This window comes from Aptenodytes forsteri, unplaced genomic scaffold, assembly GCF_000699145.1.
Source record: "Aptenodytes forsteri isolate BGI_AS27 unplaced genomic scaffold, ASM69914v1 Scaffold47, whole genome shotgun sequence".
Classification (NCBI taxonomy): Eukaryota; Metazoa; Chordata; class Aves; order Sphenisciformes; family Spheniscidae; genus Aptenodytes; species Aptenodytes forsteri.
The window spans coordinates 1134443-1151080 of NW_008794731.1; the positions used below are offsets into that span (position 1 = coordinate 1134443).

The 16638-nt window shown below is 37.5% G+C and overlaps 1 protein-coding gene across 2 annotated transcripts; it reads left to right on the forward strand.

Annotated features, from left to right (window-relative positions):
- Positions 1–16078, forward strand: YTHDF1 (YTH N6-methyladenosine RNA binding protein 1). Of its 2 annotated transcripts, XM_009273904.1 has the most exons (5): positions 1–47; positions 464–488; positions 1965–2044; positions 6661–8187; positions 14595–16078. In XM_009273904.1, the coding sequence occupies exons 1-5, from the start codon at positions 21–23 to the stop codon at positions 14619–14621; spliced, it is 1686 nt and encodes a 561-aa protein (XP_009272179.1). In that variant the 5' UTR covers positions 1–20; the 3' UTR covers positions 14622–16078. The 2 variants fall into 2 exon arrangements, with proteins under 2 accessions (XP_009272179.1, XP_019326208.1); XM_019470663.1 differs by lacking the exon at positions 14595–16078 and having other exon boundaries at positions 6661–8235.
- The last annotated feature ends 560 nt before the right edge of the window (positions 16079–16638 follow it).

A 16638-nucleotide genomic window follows, 5' to 3' on the forward strand; every position in this document is an offset into this window, starting at 1 on the left:
GGCGGCCCTGTACATGAATTATGTCTGCCACAAGCGTTGACCCTCAGGTAAGTGGCGAAGCGCGGGGCCTGCCTCCTCCCCACCCGGGGGCGGGGGGTTTCCCTTGCAGGCCGGTGCCTGCGTCCGGCCCGGGAGGAGGCTTTTCCTCTCCCTCCCGGCTTCTTTGGAGCGTGATCTTTCTCGTTAACTTCCCCCGTGGGCACAGCACGTTCCCGCTGCCTCTCGAGAGCCGTGGCCATTTCTAAGGAAGGCCAGTGCTGAATGATACGTGAAACATACTCCTCAACCCCAGTTTAAACAAGCCCTGATGAGTTGTTAGCCATTTTTATGAGCCTCTTATTCCTCCTCGGAAGCTATGTGTTTTGCAGTGACAATATAAGCGTTTTTCTAAAATTAACTTTTTTATTTCCCCTCTCTTTTTTTTTTTTTTCCCTTAACCCCATCATGCGCCGTGGCTTCCCAGAGACCGAAAGGACAGGATAATAAAGGTGAGGATCATGCAGAGATCTGATCGTTTAAATTGTTATTGTAACAGATGAATTGTGCAGGTACCTGTAGGTGACCAGAAGGGTATTGCTCTTAGTCCGTATGGATAACATCTGGAACAAAGGAAGCTGTGCTTTGTTTCAAAAATAACATAAACTGTTACTCATACGAGCTTGCTTGCATCCCACTTAATGCTACTGAGTTTACAGTGGGAAGGACTATCTGTTAGTACTAACCATAATAATGCTCTTCATTTCCTTAAAATAAAGCAGATTTCTACATAAAGTCACAAGGATATACCTATTCAACGTATATTTGTACATACTTTTGCATAGTCTTTTCCTGCTATATTGAATACAGTTGTGTTACTGGTCTGCTGTTGACTGATACATGTTCTGGCTGTCATATATAGGCCTGCAAACATGATTATTTAAGGAATTTTAAATAAAAAGTAGTGAACTTCTGATGAGATAATAAGCTTTTTATGACAACTCCCGTGCTTCATTTGAAATTAAATTTAATAACAAGTCATCTAAGAAAATACCTTGATGATTACTGTGATTGCTAGTAAGCGTGTAACTGTTTAGGCTTAGAAACTAACAATATTAAACTCATAAATGCTTTTTAATATAATTGGGCTGCCTTAAAAATCCAGCTACTTCTAGTTACAGAAAGCTTGACACTATTTCCTATGTTTGTAAATACTCTTTTACCTCTACTCTCCCTGACAAACTTTGCAGAAACATTCTGGTAAATTCCCAGACTTGTTTGCTAAACATCCTATTTGGTGTAGGATGCAACTAGCACATAATGTGTTTGACCTTGTTTTCTTAAATTTAAAGCAAACGAAATTATTTGAAGTGACCTAATAACAGTTTTTGTTTTGTATATCTGTCAGTAATAGGTTTTGAATGCTTTTCACACATTAATTTTTGCTTAAGTAGGCCTTTGATTATGGCAGATATTTCTCTTTTACACATGACAAAGTTGAGACTTAAATTTTCCTGAAAATGTCAGGATATCAAGGTGCTTAACAGTCATTATTTCATAACTAAATGTAATCTCACCTCATCTTACTGTAGCCAACTTAACTTAAGCAAGCAGTGAATAACACATGCTGGGAGAGCTGTGAATTAGTTTCTCAGAGTTCTAATTATGGACCAGAACAATAGATGCTGTTTCCCAATATTTTTCACAAAATTCTTATCAATAATTATTTTTTTGGTCAGAGGTAATTCACATGAGTTGTCTATTCACTCTCAACTGTAGACTATTTTATTTTTAAATTTACTCAAATTTAGTTTTATAAGCAATAATATAAAGAGAAACCGTTTTGGGGAAAAATGTCATCCCTTGGTCTTTTTATGAGTCTTCATCTGTGAAGAAGAAATACGGCTCTTCATAAAGTAACATAGGGTGGAACTCTACTGAAATGCTACTAAGCAGTATTGTAATATGTTGTAACCTTTTTCTTCTAGTACAAAATGGTTCGTTACATCAGAAGGATACAGTTCATGACAACGATTTTGAACCTTACCTTTCTGGGCAGTCAAATCAGGTTAGTGTATTTTTAACTTAGGTTTTTTTTTCTTAGGCATGCTGTTGGCACTCAATTCATGGGATTGTGTTGAGGGAGCAAATTCCTTAAATAGAAATGGAAAAAGAAATGACTAGCATATTGTGTTACTTGGTAATACAACTAGCATTTGTGCTCACAAAGCTAATATTACTCTGCATATCCAGATGGTCACAAGTGAAAATGAAGTTAATGCTCCAACCAGTGTCTGCTGATTGCTCTTCAAATTGCAGGTTATTGATACGGTTGGACAGACTATTTGATCTTACAGTTCTTTGATAGATGAGTTGCATGTGGGAGTCTGAAGGTTCTGCTTTTGGACTCTCCTGATTTGTATAACTTGTATAATCCTAGAAATTAGCATAGTTGAAATTTGGTTTTGATGTTTTCTAGATAGCTTGTAGAGCTACCCCACTTGCTTTTTACACGTCAGCAAATATTGTTCTTTCATGTCCTCTGAAATACCTTAAGAATTAAAAATGTGTTATTTTATGAGTAAGGCACTGTAATGTAAACTCTTAATATAATCCAGTTCATTATAATGTATGTTAAATCAACATCTGTGACTTAAATACCATTATAATTGAAAATATCTTTTAATTGAAGTAATTTTTTACTTAACATTGAAATCTTTAAAGCTAACGAAATGTATAGAAACTGGAGATGGAAAAAGTTTTCTTTCACAAATGTAAAAAAAATACCATTGCAGACGCCGACCTACCAAGGTACATTATTATTTCTTGGCAGAAAGGCTAGGTGTTATGTTTTAAAAGGGAAATTTATAATTCAGCCTGAAGCTGATAGATGCCACTGTTAATATTGGTGACATCACTGAACTTGCTTGCAAAAGAAAATTATTCTACATGCTTAAAAGAGCATATAATGTGCTGTTCTGTTTCATTTGTGGAAATTGTGATTTAATCTTGAACATGAGAGCAAACAGTATCAATTCATGTACTATGTATTAAACATTCTTGTTAGGGCAGTCGGATAGATGGAGCTGTGTTACGAGTTTGTTTCGGATCATAGCAGCTTTCGGGAAGGGTGCAAACTTCAGCACAGTGTAGATATACTTGAGCTCATTTCCATCCTGGAAGCAATCGAGACATACCACTGTGGGAGTCAGGACAAGTGTATATATGATAACATGAATTGTCTTCTGAGCTCTGCGCTGTGTGCGTTCCGGCTCCCAAGCTAAGCTTCCTAGTCCTCTGCAACATAGACGTGTTCTCCAGACTTACGCGAAGTTAAAATGATTTAATGGGAAGCATTTGCTCTTCTCTGGAATTAATGTACTGTAGCAGGGATAAAAGCAGGAAATTTGTGGGGGGAAAAAGGAAGTAAAATTTTCTTTTTTAAATGCAAAATTAGTTTTGAAAGAAACTGAGGTTTTCACCTTTCTCCAATTTTTTAAAATTCTACTTCGTCACATCTGTATGTAATTTTTAATTACTTAAAACCAAGATATGTTTTTCTAATGTGAAATACACTGAACATTAGACCTCATATAGAAAAAATGTAGAGCCATCTATTATAGTTTAATTCTAGGAAATTTGTCTTAGCTGTCAACAAGCCCCATTATTAGGTTTAAATGGAAAAATTGCTATGACTGTTAGAATTTCCATAATTCTAATAAAGTTTTCTTACATGAAAGCGTAGCTCCATTGACCGATTTATTTGCTGCAGTAAGAAATTGGCATGCTACAAGAAACAATTGTGTAGGTTGTCTTACAATTTTAAGTAGAAAGTGACAGTAGCAGTAATTAGGACTGTGAGATTTTGTACTGAAGACAGCCATGTTTCTGAACAAAGCTTTATTATCCAGTTATCCAGTCAGATTTATTCAGCCTTTTAAAATCACTGCAAAATATAAGTGACTTACAAAAAAAACTTTGGAAACCAGCTGGATATTTTAAAATACTTTAAGAAATTAAAACCCCAGCTGATACAACAATATATTTCACATCAAAGATCAAATGTCGGTTGGTAATATTGTGTTAATTTCATATATTAAAAATACAAATTAGTCTTTAAAATGAGTATTGAGTATGTGTTATAATCAAATAAAATATAAATGTCTTCCATCTTTCTGTTGAAAACTGCTCCGAAGTAGTGGTGCCTTCTTTTCTTTCCATAAAAGTTCTAGTATCCAAGTAGCAGTAGTTAATACAGATCAAATTTGAGATGCGATAGCCTTTTGTTACAAAGCACACTAAAAGTACTTTTAAAGGGAACTGAGTGAAGTAGAGTATTCCTATATAAAGTTACACTCAAAGCAGGAAAGGCATCCCCCATGTAATGTCATCCAGAAGCACAAGAGTATTCATAAGTAGCAGGGAAATAGTAGCAAGCAGTGTACTTGGGGAGAAAAAAGGATTCCCTTCCTGATTAACAGAATGGTTGGGTTTGGGGGTTTTTTTTAGTTTAAAAAAAAAAAAAATAGGGAAGGGTACAGAAAGGTCAAGGATAAGTTTGTTGAAATAAATGTACTGCTGTTGCAGTGAAGGACTTCTGTCAGGGTTTCTTTTACACACTCTGGCATAAAGCCAGTCAAAACAGATTGAATATTTTGTAAGCATGTCGGCTGAAACTTTCCTTTAATCTTGTTAGAATCCTTGTGGAAACTTTACAGGCTGTGTGACAGGAGGTGACAGTCTCAGGAATTGTCTAGAATCCTTTAGCAGAAATATTTTGGGACAAAGCACCTGCTTTCTCTAGGCCTTCTCTTTTCGGTCTTAATAAATTCTAAATCTGTAGAATATATGAATATAAGTATCTAAAGAACTACTTATGTCTCCTCCCTTTCATCTGCATTTGTTTTTACATTTTTCTTAATATTACACTTTGAGATATAACACATAGCAATCTCAAAGTAAAGTCTTTCAGAAAAATGATGTTTTCGTATGCTAAATAATGATTGTTTTAGCTTGGGAGTCTCAGAAAATTTAATGCATTTTAGAGGATCTTCTCATAGGAAGGTGGGTTGTGCACCTCTTGTTAATGATAGACTTTGCACATAAAGGCAGTATGAACAGTAGCAGAAATTTATTTCTTTTGAATCAATAACACTGGATTTAGGCTGTTTAAATCTCAGAAGTGGTTGCAGTACTGTGTGTAAGTCTTGGAGGCATTTTATAGTATTCTGTATATGGAAAGTAAGGCTATTGAATTACTCTGGCTTTGGGGTGTCATGGGAGGGAGTCATTGAAAAAGGAGCAACACAAGTGACTTTCTGTATCAGTTGGGTATTACGCTTATCTTCAGCAAGGAGGTTTTTTACTTCATTTTTTGAATGAGCTGAGAAATAATCTGATTTTTGGAAAAATGACTGAAGTTCCAGTGCAGTTTTGCTGATTTTGCAGATTTTTTTTTTTCAAGTTTGAAATCTTGCAGTTTGAAAGAAATCTTAGTTCCTCTTCTTAAAATAATCTTTCTCCATGAGTAAGGAAAGGCTCGCTACTCTTTGACTCATTAACAGGAGATGTTGACCTTCCCTCCCCCTCACTGGTAATTACAGTTAGTGTCAGCTTGGAAGGTCTCCAATATATATGCTTCAAGTTTATTTAAACAGGAATAAAACCTATTTTAAAATATTCTGTATTTGTTTTTTTGCATTGTTGAATATGGGAAACATACGGAATGCTTCAAAATCAGGTGTCAGCAGAAGATTTAGAGTGGAAGAAAAGGCTTCTCAGCTTGGTCTAAGAAGCAGTTGAAAGGGAGGAAAAGCTAGAATTTCAAAGGGGGTCTGCTGGATTATAACCGGTCAGTCTCTTATTTCATAGAGCGGAAAAGGTGGCCCGTTTGGAAGGACAGTCAAACAGTTTTGTACATTTGTAACTTTACTACTGAAGGAGGAAGAGACTTTTGCAAAAGGCTGAATAGGGTCTTTCTGAAACAGTTTGCATGGCATATATCACATGCCATATTTGCATATATTTGTCTCTAGTATACCAGTCACCTTAATTTCAGTTTGTAGTTGTTAGGTCTGCTTACAGCAAACTTGGCATGCTTCTTAGCGTGTGATCTCACTGTGGTCCTGTCTATGTCAGAAGTAGCCTTTGCATGTTTTACCACTTCAGGTATGTTTTGCTTGTCAGGGACTGCTGGCCCCTCCAAACAATTCCATAATGAGGACTGTAATCATATTTTCTGTTATATGTGCTGTCATATTAAAGTAATTTCATCTAAAACTTCTCCCATGTAGTGATCCAGAAATACTAAATATCCTTAGTTCTGAGACACACAAAATATATTGTTATATAAGTTCCTTGAAATATTCTGGGGTATTGGTAGATTAAATAATTCTAGAAGAAGCTTCGAAATACCCTTAGTAATGTAAACAAACTTACATGGTTTCAAAATCTTAAGTACTGACCTCATTGTGAGCCACTAGTCCTGGGGTGTGTTACAAATACCCAGATACTGCATTTTAGCCCTGAATCTTTCTTGGAGTGTGAACTAAGATCTGTAATTAGAAATTAAATTACCTTGTCTCTATTGTTCTTTTCTACTTGGCGATGAACAGTGTTTTGGCAGTTTAAAAATGAAGGGGTTTTTTATATCTGAAGTTACCTTTTTTTTTTTCTCTTTAACAGAACAGTAGCTATCCATCAATGACTGATCCTTATCTGTCCAGTTATTATCCACCATCTATTGGGTTCCCCTATTCTCTCAGTGAAGCACCATGGTCTACAGGGGGAGATCCTCCTATCCCGTATCTCACCACCTATGGACAGCTCAGTAATGGAGATCATCATTTTATGCACGATGCTGTTTTTGGACAGCCTGGGGGTCTGGGAAATAATATCTATCAACACAGGTTTAACTTTTTCCCTGAAAACCCTGCCTTCTCGGCTTGGGGAACAAGTGGATCCCAAGGACAGCAGACTCAAAGTTCAGCATATGGGAGCAGTTACAGCTACCCGCCTAGTTCACTGGGCGGTACCATTGTGGATGGACAGACAGGATTTCATAATGATACATTAAATAAAGCTCCTGGAATGAACAGTATTGAACAGGGAATGGTTGGACTTAAGATTGGTGGAGATGTTACAACCTCTGCGGTGAAAACAGTAGGTTCTGTTGTCAACAGTGCTGGGATGACAGGTGCCCTCTCTGGTAATGGTGGATCTAACGTAAACTTGCCAGTATCTAAACCAACTTCTTGGGCTGCTATAGCTAGCAAGCCTGCGAAACCACAGCCTAAAATGAAAACAAAAACTGGACCTGTAATTGGAGGAGCATTGCCTCCTCCACCTATAAAGCATAATATGGACATAGGTACTTGGGACAATAAGGGTCCTGTGGCAAAAGTTCCTGCCCCCCAACAGATACCTTCTCCTCAGTCTGTCCCACAGCCACAGCAACAAATTGTTCAGCCTCTTCCAACTCAACCTCCTCCATTGACTCAGCCGCAGTATCAGACCCCTCAGCAGCCACCCCAAAACCGCTGGGTAGCTCCTCGCAACAGAAATGCAGCTTTTGGCCAAAGTGGAGGAACTGGTAACGACAGCAGCTCAGCTGGCAGTACCCAGCCTAACCCTCTTCCAAGTGGCGAGTCCCATCCTGTTCTTGAAAAACTGAAAGCTGCTCACAGCTATAACCCTAAAGATTTTGAATGGAACCTTAAAAATGGACGTGTGTTCATAATAAAGAGCTATTCTGAGGATGATATTCATCGTTCCATTAAGTATTCTATTTGGTGTAGTACGGAACATGGCAACAAACGCCTGGACAGTGCTTTTCGGTCCATGAATAGCAAGGGTCCAGTCTACTTGCTATTCAGTGTCAATGGCAGTGGACACTTCTGTGGAGTAGCAGAGATGAAATCGCCTGTGGACTATGGCACCAGTGCGGGTGTCTGGTCTCAGGACAAGTGGAAGGGGAAATTTGACGTCAAGTGGATCTTTGTGAAGGATGTGCCCAACAACCAGCTCCGACACATCAGGCTGGAGAACAATGACAACAAACCCGTTACAAACTCCCGTGATACACAGGAGGTGCCCTTAGAAAAAGCAAAACAAGTGCTTAAAATTATTGCTACTTACAAGCACACGACCTCCATCTTTGATGACTTTTCTCATTATGAAAAGCGCCAAGAAGAGGAGGAGGTGGTGCGGAAGGTAAACTTATTAAAAAATTTATTTTATACACAGATATGGGGAAAATGAAATGTGAAGGCTGCTATGGTGGAAAAAATGTAAGTAGGAATTCAAAATGTTTTTAATATATCTCAACTTGATGGTTTTATGTGTGTTTAGCAACACAAAAAACAAACTGATGCTTATTTGTCTGTGACAATTTCATAGCTAATGGGTTTCAAAGCAGAAAGTTAAGCAGTAATGCAGGTAAAGGACATTATGTCCAGTTTTTTGGAGTTTGATTTATTTTTTTAATCTTAAAATCATTAATAAAATAGAAAATAGTTTCTGTTTCAGCATTGGATTCTGCCAATGATTGCCACTTAAGTTTTTTGCCTTATAAATATGAGGTGTTTTAACACTGTTTGACTGGAACTGGGCTATCAAAATTTATACCTGTGTTGGCATTTGAAATTTGTACCTCACCTTTAAGAGCAAGAAGCCTGATCTTGTTTGTTCAGTTGATCTCCCTGGAAAAGAAAGTTACATAAAATTGCTGGAATAGTGCTAGAAAGATTGCGTTTCTGCTGCTGAAGTCACATGTATTATTATTTGGGTAAATAAAGGTTTTCCATTCCCAGGTCTAATCTGTCTACTAATTCTTGAAGTTTTGAGTGAAGATGTAGTAAGAGAAATTTGGGCAGCAACTGGGAAAGTGTAGTAAAAACTTACATACGCTTTCATGGCTCTAACTCTACCGCAAGAGACATCTGTCCCTATCCATCCCATGACCTCAGTTTCAAGAATGCCTTTCTCTAATTAGGCAGTCTAGAAGTAACGGACTGACAAAATAATAGGTGTCGGGATGTGTAGTCACTAGCTAAGTAACGCTTGAAGTTGCTTGATATTGATAGTGTTTCATAGACTTTTTTTGTGTAGCATATCAAATAAAGCATTTATTTGACAGGCTAGTTTAGTGCAGCTCACACTTGGCTTCGAAATGTTTTTGAAGCAAAGACTTAATGCATGTTCCTGGCGCTTAAATTGAAATTGCCATTTTAAAGGTCTTATTGCCATCTAAAAATGCCAATAAAATTGCTTTAAGCTGTCTTTATAGAATGTACCCTTAAATTATGAGAGAAAAGGAGATCAGTGTCTTAAGAACTTTGTAGCTCACCTTTTCCTAGCCATCAGATACGATGTGCATAGCATACCTCAACGCAGCGGGGAAGGAGAGCTTAAGAGTTGAAGTTTTTCTTGTGTGCTCCCTGTGGGGTTCCACAGGCTAAAACCTAAAAGCCTTTACTTCAACACTTCATTCCTTCACTAGACAATTAGCAATTCAATATTTAATGCAACCTGTATCTTGGAGAGGTGTTCCCTTATGTAGGAGAGAATCTTGAATAAGTCAAAAGGCCTCGGTTCCTTTGTCCAGTGTTTACAGTGTATGGGGGTGATTGTTTTGGGTTTTTTTTTTAATGCTGAGTCTCCCTGTGATCTTCTGCCAAGTCTGGAGGGGAGAATAACATGCATGTTTGAGGAGTGAGAGTACTGGGAAAGTGATAGGAGAACTAGTCTTGAACAGTTAACTTACTGGCCTGAGAAGATCCAGGTGGCTGCGTACTGAACACTGAACTTCCTTTGCTTTGTAGTAGCTCAGGGGACTGGTGTTCAGCTATTGGGCTGATCCTGCTTTGGGTTGTTTTCAGATACACAGCTATTTCCCACTTTCAGTTCAAGTGCTGATACAATATTCTTACTCAGGTCGCTGCTTTATAACAGGATTAGTTTTTCAAAATAATGCATTTTTTCTGCCTCATTTAAAACTGAGGCTCTAGCTTGTATGACGATTCAGAAAATAAACTCTGAAGTGTAATTTAACATTTCTTAGATTCCTCTGAAAAGCTTAGAAAACAGGACAATATACAGACAATTGAAGCACACTGAGGAAGATGATAGTGCTAGAGAGGTAAAGCAGATCGACAGGGAATGAAAAATAAGATACTGCTTGTCGGGTTGCATTCTATAAAGCTATCGTCTGGAAAGTTAACATTTTCCCTGTCATCAACTAAATGAATTTTAGAAGTCCAACTGATTGCTAGAAGAGTTTCTTTGCAGGATATGTACACACTTAAACTTCTTATTGAGAAGTTTGTGCTATTGAAGTTGAAGCCTTCCTGTTACGCAAAGTTAACCTTCCTATGACAATAATTTTTGAAGAATCTTATTGCCAGTTAAGGAATCTTAAACCTAATTGACATTTTCAGATGGTTCGTTGTATATGTACCATCTTAATTGGTTTTCAGGTTCCTGTGTTTTTGATTCATTATACTCTGTTTAGCAGTAAAATTCCTTGTTGAAATTTTGTGCTTCCATTTCACCACTGTTGTGATTACAAAGGGCTAGAATTCTTAAAAATCTCCACATGGAGGGCTTGAATGCTTTAATGTCATTTGTACACAAATATTTAGTAGGGAAGAATAACTTCATGTAATCTGTACAATGCAAGCCACTAGCATTTCAGTTCTTTCTTTAGATGGTTATGGTTTGTTGCTAGCCAGTGTTTCCTTAACTAATGTGGGCAGTGTAAGCGCCAGTGTGTGCTCTCTGAGTTTAACTGACCTAGGAACCAAATCACCAAATGTGGATTAGGCAGGTATGGTGCTGGGTGAAATTCACTAAAGTGCCAAAGATTCATCAGTGTCACCAGCATTGCTCAAGGACTGTGTCATCATCTAGAATTGAGGGAAGATTTGTTCGTGCTGAGGTGTAAGTCCAGCTTTTGATTTGCCATAGTAATAAACTACTTAAGCCCAGTATGGTGACCCAGATCCTGGGAAAGGAGTAATAGAAGGATATTGGTGTCTGGAATGAAATAGCAAGAAAGTGAGTGGCATGAAACCTCTCCGGACCCTCCTAGCATTTCTCAGTCAGATTCCAGGGCCACTACAGTGTCCACAAAGAGAGCAACTTCCGTATCAAAGCTCATGCTCTTAAAACGTAAAAAAGTTACAACATGTGCGAGAGAGCTTCTTTAAAAAGAAAATACAGTATATTGTGTCATTAATTATTAATATTTCCTATAAATGTGCTTGCATAGTCTTAACAAAATTGTCTTCCAAAGTTAAAAAGCTTGTAAAGAAAATAAACTTGTTGCAAATTTTGGTATTTTTTATTTGCATCTCATGTGGTAGGACAGATGGGTTGATCTACTGTCAGCAGTTAGTCTTCATAGATCTGTATTTAACTAGATGGTTGTAGTTCCTGTACTGGACTGCTGTGCTGTCACCTCTGATCTGTGTCAAGGCACTCAGCTATTCCAAGGTCTGCATCTTGGTGTTGTCCTGGAAGAGCTGAGTAGTTTTATCTCGGAAAGCTCTTGAATCACTAAGCTTACCGTTTCTCCTTTTGGGTGATTAAATATTGCAAAGTGTTAGCTAGTGCATGTTGGCACTTAGAAATACTCATTTTCTTCTAGCATTGTGTAAGTATTTCCTTTCAGTGTGCTTTCTGCGAACACATTCATTGACGCAGAACTTTTAAGGATGGAATATTGTCCTTCCTTCAAAACTAGTTAAACATCTCTATTTTAAGATTAATACTAATTGTGTTTCCTGATAGAAAGATAACATTTATATTTTTGTGTCAGAAGATGAATGCTTTCATCCCACTGACCTTAACAAATAAAGTTTAGTAGGAAGGTTGACAGCTACTTCAGGCTGAGGTGAGGGGAACAGAAGTTTGACAGGGATGAGTGTCTCCAAAATGGAAGCTTCTGCAGGTTTTGTGAAAACCTGTTTTTCCTGTGTCTGAAGGCTATACGTATTAATGTCATGAAGACGTATGCAACAGGAGCTCCCCTGTTGAGGTATCAGAGAATTCCCCTGGCAAAGAGAAACTATGAAGGCTCCGGGTGGATCTTCAGAACCAAAATGAACAAAGCTTTGTTAGTTGCTTACAAAACTGCTTGTTCTTGCTTGCAGTAGTGCTAAATAGCAGTAAGGAAGAGAATTTGAGAGTTAGAGCTTCTAAAAAGCAGCCATGCTCAAGAGCACGAAGAATTGTTGCACCAGTTTCCTCCCCATCAGTTTATATGGTTTCAGACACTTTTTAAAAGGAAGACTCAGATTAGCCCCTGAGAGAGAAAGCAATCAGCAAGGTAGGAGGAACTGCTTAATAACTTGCTCAATAAATAGCACTTTTTACTGAATTATAAAGCCTGAGCTGAGTCTCTGAATGCCATGAGCATACTTTCTACGTACCAGGTAGAAGTCTCAGGTGATAGCCTGTCTTCTGTTTATGTGGGACTAGTCCATGAGAATGGAAGACTTCAACTTTTAAAGGAAGTGGGATTATAAGGGTCAGTCGATGACTACGTAGAAAACTAAAAATAAGTTACGTAAGGTGGCAATGGGAAAGAATGGGCTGATGAGCATGGTAGGGCAGTGAAGCAGAGTGAAGGGGATTTGCCACCTTAGAAATGGAAGTAGGATGGAACTACTTTGGAAGCCTGAGAATGGGCTTGATGTGGTTCAGTCTTGGATTCTTTCTAACCACCTTTTGTTTGAAATGTCAGGCAGCCATAAGTCCTTTCCATTAAGAACGTAGACCACCTAATACATTCTGATCCTCTACCACTAAGAAATGACTTTCATTGGCAGTTCATAATGTCAGCAGTTAAAAGATAGGGGAAATATAGATTTAAAAAAAAAAAAAACAAAACCCACCACTTTATACAGTCTGTTTTGTTGATTTGGTAAAACAATTTTGCTATCTTCTGTCTTAAATCATAGAATAAGGATTTATACTAGACTTTGACTTAATTTTATTATGAAAATGGAAATATTAATATTATTCTTCCTGGAGGCAGAAATCAATATATTCCATTAAAAAAAACCCATACTCTTCTGATTTTATGCTGTGACCAGCTGAAGTAGCAAATACAGTCTGTTACATTTATAATGTTTGGTATATTTACAAATAAGCTTTGCATTGCAACAGAAACAATTCTGAGATGAATTTTATACAGAAAGATTCCACAAAACAAGTAGAATCTGAAGGCGTTAGTTTAGGAGTTGACTGTTGTTTATGCTTAGGCTATTTCACAATTTTCTTGCTTGAAAGAGGATTTGGTGCCATATTGGTGCATTCAAGTACAGTACACAAAGTTGTCTTTACATGCCTGTTTTGCAGTATACAGTCTGTTTTAAACACCATTAGGGTGAAATGGAAAACAGTAAGGCTGAGCCCTTTCTATTCAGTCTGCATGGTGTCTTAGCTGGAAAAATGCACTGGCCTAAAGATACAGCAGCTTATTTTATTCAGCTTGTCTTGCTGTCTTCTGCATGTTCTGCAACTTATGGGGCACCTGAAACAGTTACTGAAAAAGTCCCCCCATTTTTGTTATTGCGTTGTTCAACTTGTCTGTGTAAGCCCTGTGCAGAGCCTCTGCTCTAAATGGCAGCAGAGGCATGATTGCTGCTGGGAGAGCACAAGTTAGATGATGACCTGCAGCAGTTGAGGGATGCCTGCAGGTATACCTTAGATTACCTTTATCTGTTTTCAGTATCTGTGGTTAGCAGAAACTCTTGAGAGAGACTTCAAAGAGCCTACTGGCTTCTGTACTAGAAAGCTTTTAGAAATTCTTGGGTTGTTCAGTCTAGCCGTGCTGGGTTTTATCAGACCATGCAAAAGCACATAACTCTTCTTCCACCTGATGATGTTTTGTTTTGTCCCCCCCCCCCCCCCCCCCCCCCCCCCCCCCCCCCCTTGTTTTTCACAGAAATAGGTTTTCTTGAGTCAGGTGTCTTTAAAAAAAGTGCACTAGGCTTGGTTTATTAGAGTAGGGAATCTGTGTTACCGAGTAAATATAGTGATTTTCAACTTAAAATACTCGTGGGTTATTCATTCTTTGTGTTTCCTATATCAACAAAGAAAGGTAATGAATATATTTGTAAATTAGGAACAGAATTTCTAGAGAGCTCAAATCCTACTTTTATTGAATGTGACTAAACTCCAAAATCATTTGAGTGCTTCAAAATTATATCGGTTCTGTGAAGTTCACTAATCTATCATCTCCTTTATGCTCTTGTATTGGTTGTGCTACTACTGCAGTAGCTAAAATAATCCAGAAAGTAGAATATTGCAGGTCCTCTTTCTGCTTGGGAATGTTGATATTCCATACCTTTCTTAGTATGACCTTCATCTGCTGTCAGTTTGAAGTGACTGGGCAGATAAGTCATTGAGCTGTTCCACTTGAAGCTGCACTTTATTAAGTTATCAAGTCCTTGGGCTTGTCAGATACATACAATATATTTATAAAATGTAGCAGCAATGTTTTAATGAAGTGTGTAATTGGGATCGCATTAGGGCTGTTATATTACTAAAAACTTTTTGCTTGTTCATTTGACTAAAATCTTTCTTAACTTTTAACTTTTTTCTCTTTGCAGGAACGTCAGAATCGAAACAAACAATAAGAATAAACATACAGTTTGATATATATACTAGAACTGATATTAAATTCGACTATGAGAAACAAAATTTAAGTGTACTGGTGCTGTATCCTGGCATCAGGACAAACTAAAGCTTTCAGCTCCAATATATCTTCTCGTGCAGGGGAAATTAAGTTGTCGCCTCTTTAAGTACATTGTAGTTTATTTTTGCCCAAGTGGATCTGCATTAATTTGTATCTTCTTTTCTATGTAAAATTCTGTAGAAATCATTAACAAAGGTGTGTCTGTTTTTATTTTTTTAAGTTGGTAAACAGTTATATTAACCTAATGTGGACCTATACATGAGCATACTAAAGTGTCAGTGCTTCCCAAAGACTTTATTTTGGCACAAATTACGTTCCTAGCCAGATATAGAGATTATGGAGAATACATCACAAATCTTCCTTTATCCTCCTCCCAAACCCTTTTTCTTTATGGCGGAAGTAAGAAACCACGCATTGATTTTTGTCATTTAAAAAACTTTTAAGATACTGCACTTCAGAATTTTGAAATGAAAAAACTAAATTTCTGATCACTTTCTGCAGCTGCTATGCCTCTTTATTTATCTGTACAATTACACTTTTAAAATTGCTAATGCGCCATGTTGGGTTTTTCTGTCTAGTAGAAAATCAAATTGTCAGTGAAATTGTTTCTCTGGAAAATACTTCCCTTTCACATTCTGTTAACCAGTGCTTCAGTGTGCATTTGTTATACCATATCCTGCCGAGAGTGAGCGAGATGCTTTCTCTCAGCCATAATTCTGCTTTACGGTTTTTGTAGCTTAATTAAATAATAATGTGATGCTATCAACATTGCAGGGGTTTTGGACAATGTGTTTAAACCTGTTTCAGCTTTCCGGTGTTATTAGTTAATTGCAGATCATTTTTAATCCTTCCCTTCATTACTCCCTCCCACCCCCCAAATCCTAATGCCATTTAAAGTTTTTATACCAATAATGCTGAGCTTTAACGTAGGAACTAATAGTACGGATAATATGATGGATTATGCCTCAGATGTTTAAAATTGACAGTGTGTATGTCTAATTTTTTTCTGTTGGATGAGTAAAAAAACCTGTTTTAAGAAACTGAATTTGCTGTCATGTTTTTGTGGAGTGAGGGGACCGTCGGAGAACCTGTCACCAACTGGAGTTCCAATTAAGCATGGAAATGGTGCTCATGTCCGCTGCTCTAGCACACTGAATCTGCACGTGTTTATTGTAGAGGATCTTTTACTATATTAGAAAGCAAGTATCTTCTGAATACTATTTACTCCAAAAGGACCTCCAATTTAAATAAAGTTTAATCTGTATCATTTAGACTTGTATTTAGAACGTATAACTCTGTCTCTGGACTGTTACTGCCTGTAAGGGGTAATGGACAGCATCAGATTAACTTTTTCCTCTAGGAGAATACAAGCCTTAATAAACAATACATATTTAGCAAGTTTGATGTCATTTTCATTTTTTCCCTACTTTCAGTTGTCTTCCTATGTGTTACAATCGCCCTTTGTGCTGACTCGTGAATTAAGTCTAATTTGAGGTGTGTTTTGATTGAATAACTTGATGTTTGCTATCAGCAAACACTTGATGATTGCAGAAGGGTTTCGCAGGACTTTGCAGAGGACATTTAAGCTGCTTTGAACGTTACCATGCCTCAAAGGAAATACATGCGCGTACAGTGGCTGTCACTTGTACTTTCCTTTCTCTTTGTATGGTAGAGAACTTCCAGTTCTTTCTTCAGCTTGTCCTATAGCCCTCAGGAGGCAGTATCGCAGACACGGGTCGCCAGGATGAGAAAAGAACTTTCCAAATAGAAGTAAAGCTCTGAACGGTTTCTTTTAAAGCAGTTGGCTATATTTCCTAACTCCAGCTTGAGTAATTCGACTTGATACCTTTTTTTTTTAACTGATGTCTTGAAGCAATACTGCATTTCATAAATATGTTGCCATCTAATAAAAGCACCTGCTGTTAGTTTCAGTTGTTAAGGCAGGATACTTGCAGTGG